We start from the raw sequence: 9,498 nt of genomic DNA, 5'->3' as shown, positions 1-9,498 counted from the left end.
CCCCCCCTCCCCGCGCTGCTCGCAGTGACCCCGCACAACCCGGGGCCGCTCCTGCCCTGCGCTTCCATCGGGCTCCCCCCGGCTGCGTGAGGCACCGCTGCAAATCACCGCACGCTGCTCCGTGCCGCGCGCAGCCATGCTTGGTGACCCACTTGCGCTGCAGCACGGCCCTGTCCAACCCCCGTTATCTGATGGAATTTGATTGTGTTTGCTAATGAGGCTCTGCTCAGCCCATGCGCTTGGATGGGCCTTTTTTCTTTCCCACGTCCCCACGCTGCCCGGCTCCCAGCCACCATTCCCTGCCCTTGGGACGTGGGGGGCAACGCTGCTCCCCCAGCGCTGGGAGCAAATTAATCCGTGCTGCTCAGCAATGGTGTCTTAATTCGTATTGGATTTAGCTTCCATAAATTGCCAAACTCTGGTTGTTTTCAGCGACAATGCAGCATTGTCCGTGACCGCTCAGCACACAAATGTCTGGGTTCCTCTCTTTGTGGATGTTTTTATCTGTTCCGTGCAGGCATGGACCCATCGATGTGCACGTCATTATTCAGCGTTCTCTGGGAGAAAGGAGCCCGTGAATGTAAATTCGTGTTAGATGCCCGCTAGGTTACAATGGGAGACGTGTCCTCCCCACCGATGCGTTTTGTAATTTTGTTTTTACAGCTTGCCATTCATTGTAGGTTTCTGAAGCCATACATTTTTCTGAAGGCTTCTTTCAAAAGTGGCTTGGTGCATTTAATCAGAGCGGGATCCTTATCTCGGCCTCGCAGTGCAGCGGAGGCTTAGCGCAGTGATACTTGGTCTGAATGCCCGTGTGTGCAGAGCGCTCTGGTGAGAGGGGAGAAGCAGCTTTGTGCCCGACCTGGCCACACGTGTCACCTCCAGGGATCGAGGGCACAGGGTGCATTCTTCACAGCCAGCAATGTCCTGGGGGCTGACCGAGCTGCCACCACCAGGACTGCTCCTGCACCCACCTGTCTGTCTGTCCATCTGTCCATCCGCAGCACCGATGCAGTGCCCCCCTCTATCTTCCCCGCAGAACCAGGCAGAAGCCCACTACAAAGGCCACAAGCACGCCCGGAGGCTGAAGGCCATCGAGGCCATGAAGAGCAAGCAGAAGGTGGTGGGGGCTGCGGGCAGGGACAGCGTGGCCGACTTCACCCCCAGTTTGGAGGGTGGTGAGGACCCCAGCAGCGCAGGTATGGGCAGGGCTGCGGCACAGCCCCGGTGCTGTGCAATGATCTGGCTGCTCTTGGTGCAGCAGCGTTGCTATGAATGGTGCTGGTCTGGGTGCTGTGCAGCAATGGGAACCCAACCCACTGTGGGCAGCACTGTGTGCCTGAGCATCCCTCAGGTGTCAGAGCACAAGGAGGGATGGGGATGTGTGAGTGTCACAGCCCTGCTTCCACCTTGGGGTCACATCCTGGCTGCAGAGAGGGGGGCAATGCTGGTATGTCCATGCCCTGCTTGGCGATGTGCAGCTGAAGTGTGGGTTTGCTTTCCTCGAGTTGCTCTGTGTTTGCTTCCTGCTGGGGGTTGGGACGGGAATGCTCCAGGCAGAGGCTGCACTCATTTGCTGCACCTGCAGCATCATGCACAGTGGGAGCACCCTGAGCCAGCCCTGGGGGCTCTGCAGCACCCACCCCTGTTTGCAGCTCCCAACCTGCAGCGCTGTGGCATTTTTCCCGTGTTTAGTCTTTCTGGGCAGTGTTTATAAACACAGATAATGTCTGTGGCAACAAAGTGTTCCGTGCCCGACCACGGAGTCTGGCACACACCCTCGGGGCTGAGCACAGCTGCACTGAGTTGCAGCTAAAAGCTGCGATGGGAGCACCGGGGCAGGACTCCCCGGCCGGGCTCGGGGCTGCTCTCTGAAATCTCCATTCAGGAACAGAGAGCTTTTGCCCGCAGTTGATTTCTCTTCCACCGCTTTTCCCTCCCTTCCCACCAGCCCCCCCTGGCGACCCCAAGGAGCCGGATGGTGACAGCCCCGACGTGGCGCTGCTGCCCGGCTCCGAGCAGCCGCCCGCAGAGCTGCCGGGCAGTGCCGCCCCGCTGGGCTCCCCGCCGCCCTCCGAGCTGTCCGAGGCCGCGTCCGATGCCGCCAGCGTCACCTCCTCGGCCGCGCAGGGAGCGGAGGCGCAGGCGGTTGAGTCGGGCAGCAGCACCAGCTCGGCGCCCGACAGCGAGAAGGAGGGCAGGAAGGGCAAGCAGCACCTGTACTGCCCCACCTGCAAGGTGACCGTCAACTCGCTGTCCCAGCTGGAGGCTCACAACACGGGTAAGGGCGGTGCCTGGGGACGGGATCCGCGCAGAGCCACGCGGCCTTGGGACTTAATGAGTGTTGCTGTAATTAAAAAGGGTTAATTAAGGTGGCTTGCAAAGTGGTGGTGTTTTATCTACGCTGCGGCTTAAGGAGTGAATTCTAGCAAGGTCAGAAGCTCCCTCATTGTTCATGTAGCTTAATTAAAGACCTTTTCAGATACGTTTATTTAAGCGATTGGAGGCCGCTTTGTATTCTGTTGCGGTTCAGCTCTAACCTGACAGCAGCCACCTCACGGGAACCACGTGGGGAAGTGAACGAGCCCCACAGCGCGGCTCCCCCCAGTGCCCCCCAGCTCCGCGGTGCCGCAGTCTCTGCAGCGCTGGCTCCATCTGCACGCGATGCTCAGCCCGAGCAGCCCCGATCCCAATGGGGGAGCCCCCCCCGCCGCAGCGGGAGCTGGGAGCCAGCAGCCCCCGCCCCAGGGCTTAGCTGCGAACGTGTCCTTTGGCTTTTGTCAGCTCCGGTTACAAAGACAGGCGCTGATTTGGGGAAAAAGAACAAACAAACAAAATGTTCGCAGGCTGCTGCTCCGGCTGTCACGCAGCGCTGAGCTCAGGCTCCTTGCTTAACGCCTTAAAAAATAGAAGGAATTAGCGGGGGGTTGGATTACCTGCCCACCCCCAGCCCTCGCTGGGAAGGGGCAGGCGGAGCACCCTGTCCCCAGGTGTGTGGGATTTGGGGCTCTCCTTCCCTGCCCCCTGTGACCCCACTGAGCTATTCCCAGCTCTGTGCTGGCACCGCTCTGACCTTGGTCGCAGCGCAGATGCTGCACGCTGCACTAATGCCCAGGGCAGGGCGACGGCTCCAGGACACGCTGAAAATAGCATTTCTCCAAAGGTCTGACGTGTGGAAGGAGTGGGGCTTGGGGGGGGGGCAGAGGCATCTCTGGGAGCAGAGGGCTTGTGGTCTGGAGCTTGGCAGGGATTGGGAAGGGGCTACTGCATCTTGGGATGGGCTGGGACGGGGTCCTGCTGCAGAGGGACTGCGGGTTTGGTGTTTGCTGAGTGTCTCTCCGTCCCCAGGCGCTAAGCACAAGTCGATGCTGGAAGGACACAGTGCCCAGCTGCGGCGTGGCCGGGGCAAGCTGCTGGCCCGGGCAGGGCACAAGGCCAAGAGAATCGGCAACAAGGGCAGCATCAATATCCAGAACAAGGCGTTCCACTGCCAAGTGTGCGAGATCTACGTGAACTCGGAGACCCAGCTCAAACAGGTGACGGCGCTGAGCCTCAGCCATGCATTTCCCCTGAGAAATGCAGGGCCCTCTGCAAAGTGGGTTTGGTGTGCATCCGTCAGCACGATGCCTGTGGGAGGGGAGCGTCTCTTAAGTCCTGGGTTTTACAGGACACATCTCTTTGAAATCTCTCCCTTAAGCCAAGGGGAATCTGCATGTGTTTGCCATAGCCCTGTGGATTTTCCCTGCTGTGGGGAGAACACAGGTTTTGGGGAGGGAGAGAGGCACCAGCTGTGACTGTGGTGCCCATCGCTTGGCCCTTGTCCTCTTGCAGCACATGAGCAGCCGGCGGCACAAAGACAGGCTGGCCGGGAAGCCGCCCAAGCCCAAGTACAGCCCCTACAACAAGCTGCAGAAGAACGCTGCCCTCGCAGTGAGTATTCTCAAGGTATCTGTCTCCCAGCAAATCACCCACCTGGTGGCTGTCTGCAACACCCAACTGCATGAAACATCTCTTGCAATAAGACGCTCTGTTGTTCCCAAAGTCGCAGTTCCTTGCGCCCCACGGATCCCTTTGGGGAGGGGTGTGGAGCTCAGAGGCGGCTCTGGTTTTCCCTCATGCGAAGAAAAGCACAGGGAGAGCTCAGCCCTCTGGCAGCAGCACTCTGAACAGCTGCAGCATTTGGGGTCCTTCCACCTGGCTCACATTTGGCAGCGGACAGCTGTGCTGTTTGGGTGCCTGGGGTTGGCATGGTTCAGCTGAACCAAGCCCAAACATTTATCTGCGGAGACCTGAGCCTCCCTGCCTGGTGTGGGGGGAAGCTGGCAGAAATACCAGCCCAGGAGCCGGGGCAGGATGCGGGGCTGGGGCCGCACAGTGCCAGGGGTGCACGCTGTGTTTGCTGCAGACGCCGCAGGGCTGCTGCAGGGGCTGCTCTCACCCGGTGCAGCCCTCACGCGCTCTCCTCTCCCTCCCGCAGTCCAAGCTGGCTCTGCAGAAGCACCTCACCAAAACGCTGGCAACGCGCTTCCTGCCCAGCCCGCTCACCGCGGCCGTGTGTGCCATGCCCGGGCCCCTCGCCCTGCGGCCGGCAGCTGCCACCACGCTCTTCCAAGCCCCGATCCTCGGACCAGCCCTCTTCCGAACGCCGCCGGCCCACGTCCGCACCACGCCGGGCCCCATCGTCTTTGCGCCATACTAGAGCCGCTCGCCAGGATCCATTGGCCGTGCCACGGGGGCTGCGCGGGGCAGCGTGACCTCACTGACTGCTCTCCTGGCTGATGGGAAACCCTAGCAGTAGGCATCGACCCAGGCTTCCCCTTTGCTTCCAGCTGGCTCCTGTTGGTGCGCAATGCTCCGGCAGAGCCCAACCAGCCCCACCACGCCCCTCCTGCCGCTCCCCCTGCCCACGCCGGCCCCACAGTGGTTGAGCCAAGTGGGGTGAGGATGATGCTGCAGCCACCAGGACCCTGCTGTGCTTCTTGTCTGCCTCCCAGTTCCCAGACTGGGAGGAGAGGAGCTGGCTGGTCTCTCGGGGATGGAGCAGCCCCGGTCCCTGCTGGTCTCATCAGTCCCACACCAAAGAGCCGTCAGCCGTGGTGGTCACGTCCTCACTCTGAGAGCAATAGGCAAAGCCCGGAGCTCGCTCCTCTGCCCTCTGAAAGCACACCGCCATTTTCCCAGGCACTCCGAGAAGCACAGAATTTGGGCACAGGCTCTGCTCCCATCTGGTTTGCGCTCCCTGAGGTGGGAAGGAGGGGACACTGTGCTCTGAGCCCTGCTCAGCACCAACTGTTCGCCTCAGTCCCACCCCTGGGGGACAATCCTGCCCCTACCTCAGGGGAGATGCTGTGAGGCTGCTGAATGTCCCCAAAGCACTTTTGGTTCTCCAGAGGGAGGCACTGTCGTTGCTCGCCGTCCACCCCATCCCCATTAGGAGCTTCCAAGGAGTTTGTGACTCCGCCAAGCGAAGGCGTCCCCGCAGCCCAGACAATCAGGGAGGAAGGAGCAGGCACCGCCAGTGTCCCTCGGATGCTCTCTTTTCACTGTGCTCAGAAGACCCAGCGAGGACCTGGTCTGAAAACTGTACCCGCAGCTCTCTGCGTTCCCAGCGCTGCTGTAAATAGAAACTGCAGGAAAGTCACAACCCAAAAGGACCTCACGCTGGAGTGACGACCCACCCCGATCTATGCAATCCCACGGGAGCAGCTGGCTCTTTGTTTGCTGTCTGCGTTTTTGGTGCTCGTGCTGTCCGTAGGGCTGGGAGTGTTGTTTGGAGCAGAAAGGACGCAAAGCAACACTCAGCTCTGTGCAGGTGGTTCCTCTGCCGTGCTGCCCCCTCCCATCCCCAGCCAGACCTCTGCAGCATCCCAGCACAAGGCCGTGTTCTTGCCCAGCCCTTGGGAAGAGGTGGTTTGCACATCTGGGAATCCACACGCACAAGCGCACATATCTGACATCTTCGCCATAAGCAACATGTGGATTTCAGGAGGATTTTGCCCAGTGTGCTCCACTCACACTCAGGATGAGGTCTTGGAGGTGTACAGGGACCTGCTGCTACGTAACGCTTCTGTTCCCAGAGCCCGGAACCTTGGGCGACAGCAGGGACCGCTGCATGGAGGGAGCAGCCACGAGCCGGCACAGGGCCCAGCTCCCATGTCTGGAGGCCACTCTGCTCGCACCACGGGCAGTGCTGACCCGTGGAGTGCTGCTGCTGCTGTGTTCCCCATGCAGAAGAGTGCAAAGAAGCATCTGGGTATGGATTTATCTGCTCAGGGCATCTCCCTCTACCTCAAGGAGGGAAGGGGAGAGAGGGCACCGGGGAGGGGAGATCATGTATGGGAAGATCAGAGTAGAGACAAGGTCCTGAGGTGGAGGGGGGAGATCCAGCTGGGAGAGCAGCTGAGGGGAGAAGGCTCCTGCAGCACTGGCCTCAGCGGGGACAGGGAGTGGACCCCACAACCTAGGGGACACATGCGGCCCAGACCAAGAGACAACCCCGCATCCCCCAGCACAGGATCCTGCACTGTCTGGGGCTGCAGGTGGCAGGAGGGATGTGGCTCTGACAGCATCTCAGTGCCAAGCAGCCTGCAGCCACCCAGGCCCTCACCATACCCGTCTCACTGTGCTCTTCTTCGGGCCTCCTCTCAGCTCTGGCTGCAGCAGAGGGCAGCGCATCTCCCCCTGCATGCGCGCACCAGACCCGGAGCGCAGGGAGCAGGCAGCCATGGCCACACTGCAGCCTGCAGGAGCTGCTGGGCACCAGTGGGTTGTTCCCCTGCATTTTGTTCTAAAAAGCCTCTGCTGGAGCCAGCAGTGGCTGCTCCTGTCACCCCTCCACCAGTGGAGTCCCGATACACTCCTACACTTGGCACTTTAACCCTTGAAAGCCATTCCTTCTAATAACAATAATACTGCAATGAGCTGCATAAGAACATCCTGCCTCTATCGCATCCCCTTTGCCTCCAGAGACCCCTCCCTGCTCCCATGCAATCCAAAGCATTTACTGCCTTTGACTTAGCATATGCTGTACTAGATAGTAGGGCATAGTCCATAGCGCTCAATAAGGCGTGCCCCTCTGTAAATAACCTTGGAGTGATGTGAACAGTTTGATTCCAAAAAAAAAAAAAAAACCTAGAAAAACGGAATAACAGACTCTAGGGACTTGGCCAGTACCCCTCCTGTAATGTTCATTGTATATTTTTTGATGTACTATAACTGTTGGGGAAAAAAAAAAAAAGGAAAATATTTTGATAATTGAATCTCATCGCTTTATTGTGTTACTCAGTAAATAAAAGGAATAAGTATAAACAAGCCAGGGCTTTCTCGTCGTTTTTTTTCCCTAGATCCAGACTAGCCAAAGGGAGCGCATGTTGCTGGGCAGGACCGTCCTTTTGTCTCGTGGTGGTTCTGAGGACAGGCAGCATCGCGACTGCGGGGTGGCAAGAGCTGCCCCCGTGTGTGCATGGGCCCAGCACAGCCCCACGCCTCCTGGGTCAGGACCGGGTCTGCCCTCAGCAAGAGGAGTGCTGCAGCGTGCTGGGCACTGTGAGACGTGGGGCCTGACCCTGCCCTCCGTAACATCACCCTGCCCTGCTCTGCACTGGGCATTTACTGGGCAGGAGGCTCACCTGCACTCAGCTTGACCAAGGACATCAAGGTGCAGAGGACATGGCCAGGGAAGGAGCAACCTGCTGAGACAAAGCTGTAGCACCACAGAGACATCTGGGGTAGGACAAGGAGACTGGGGAAGCACAGCCCACGGACGGGTTCTTCTCAAGTCGGATCAGCGAGTATAAAAGAGAGCTGCTCTTGAGAGGGGGAATCTTTTCCTGGGGCCTGGCTGTGCTCAGGTGCAAAGCTGATCCCAGGCTGCTGGCCAGCCTCGTGCTGGGCCTCCTCAGAGGCAGCACATAGCCCGCAAGTGTCAGCCTGTGCCCTGAGAGCAGAGGGGTGCACTCGGTGAATCCTGGCTTTCCTGTAGTGCCTTAAACACTGACAGGGCCTGAAAACAGCTCTCGTGTCAGTACAGGGAGATGGGTCACCTCTCTCCTCCTCAAAGACCATCCCCAGCCCTGGGAAGCCCACTCCTTATGCCACCAGGCTTCCTGCAGGCTCCTTAACACCAAACAGGCTCAGCAGGAGGTATGTGCAAGGGAAGGAGAGAGGTGAGGAACAGGAGGTGGCAATGGAAGCGCAGGACGAGGCTCAGCCATCCACAGACCCGCTGCCTTTGTTCTTGCGACTCAGGGGAAAAGCAGACTTGCTTTGCGGCTGCGTCATCTTACTGGCCAGGTAGATGAAGGGCTCGATCAACGTACGGCGGTCAGCCACGGACACTTCCCACAGCTTCACCTTCTCGCCCTTGGCCCAGTGCTGGGCTGCATCATGGTCCACCCGGCGCTGCTCCTGAAGGTCACATTTATTGCCCAAAACCACAATAGTGACCTGTTCAGAAACAGGTGAGGAAAAACCCGCTTGGTAACCAAAGCAGAGCTGAGCAATGCTGCCCGGTTCTGCCTCGGCAACGCCTTCAGTGCCAGGCCCTGCCCTGCAGTTAATGCTCCCTCTCAGAACGCCTTTCCCAGTGCTCCCTTGGGCCGGTTCCGCCCTTCTGTTTGGGTTTGTTTCAAACCAGTCCCAAAACGGAAGGGCCCACAGCGCAGCTTTGCATGTAGCACTGCGGAGGCCTGCAGGAAAAGACGCAACTGGGCGGCCAAGAAGAGAGATCTCAGCCAACGCCAATAAAACCAGCAGCCCCTTATGAAGGAGCCAAAGGAGCCGAGCCCCGCTCTCGCCATCAGCGAGGCACGCAGACCTGCTTCCACCCGGAGCCCTTCTGCACAGCAGCTGCGGAATCACGACGCCAGAGCAACCCGCCGGTCACAGCCGGGGGCCTCGAGGAGCAGCACCCCGTTCACCCCCCGGTGACCGGCAGAGGCACGGCGGCTCCGCGGGTGGGAAGCGCCAAAGGACGGGAGCGCTCCTCACCCCGCAGCGCTCACCTCCTTCTTGTCCTTGCACTTGTCGATCTCCTTCTTGAGCAGCTCCACCCGCCGGAAGGACTCCTTGCTGTCGGTGCTGTACACCAGCACGAAGCCGTCGGTGCACGAGAAGCAGTGCTTGGGCAGCTCCAGGCCGTCCCGCAGCCCCCGCGTGTCGTAGAAGCGCACCTGCTCGCGCACGCCGCGGTCCGTCTCGATGGAGCCCACGTAGATGTCCTCCTGGGTCTCGATCATCTCCGAGCCTGGGCGGGGGGAGGCAGCAGGGTGACGGGGGTCCCGGAGCCGCAGACCCCGCCCGGGGACGCTGCGGGGCCCCGACCCCCCGCGCCCACCGCCCCCGGCACGCACCGACCACGTGGTTCCCGTACAGCAGCTGCTCCAGGATGGCGGTTTTGCCCACCGCGGCCTGCCCGCACACCACCACCTTGCAGCTTTTCCCCATGCCGCCTCAGCGCCGCTCCGGAGCCGCGCGCGGAACAGCACCGGGGCGGCGCCG

At 60.2% G+C, this 9,498-nt stretch overlaps 2 protein-coding genes across 2 annotated transcripts in view; one reads left to right on the top strand and one right to left on the bottom strand.

The window, feature by feature from the left end:
* The window catches only part of LOC110388535 (zinc finger protein 385C-like), a 55,448-nt gene extending 48,318 nt beyond the window's left edge, over nt 1-7,130 (top strand). Inside the window, exons 5-9 of the mRNA XM_021377928.1 lie at nt 1,040-1,199; nt 1,952-2,281; nt 3,349-3,536; nt 3,832-3,930; nt 4,478-7,130. Of these exons, the coding sequence (XP_021233603.1) occupies nt 1,040-1,199; nt 1,952-2,281; nt 3,349-3,536; nt 3,832-3,930; nt 4,478-4,699 (999 nt within the window). The 3' untranslated portion in view covers nt 4,700-7,130. The remainder of the gene's footprint in view (nt 1-1,039; nt 1,200-1,951; nt 2,282-3,348; nt 3,537-3,831; nt 3,931-4,477) is intronic.
* On the bottom strand, nt 7,246-9,498 carry NKIRAS2 (NFKB inhibitor interacting Ras like 2; the record flags this gene model as incomplete). The annotated part of the gene is given in 3 exon segments (XM_021377929.1): nt 7,246-8,445; nt 9,003-9,244; nt 9,351-9,498. Coding segments are annotated over 3 exon segments (576 nt in total). The 3' UTR covers nt 7,246-8,205.

This window comes from Numida meleagris, chromosome 26, assembly GCF_002078875.1.
Source record: "Numida meleagris isolate 19003 breed g44 Domestic line chromosome 26, NumMel1.0, whole genome shotgun sequence".
NCBI lineage: Eukaryota > Metazoa > Chordata > Aves > Galliformes > Numididae > Numida > Numida meleagris.
Note: the sequence above shows the minus strand (reverse complement) of the source record. Positions and strands in the feature narration are given on the sequence as shown.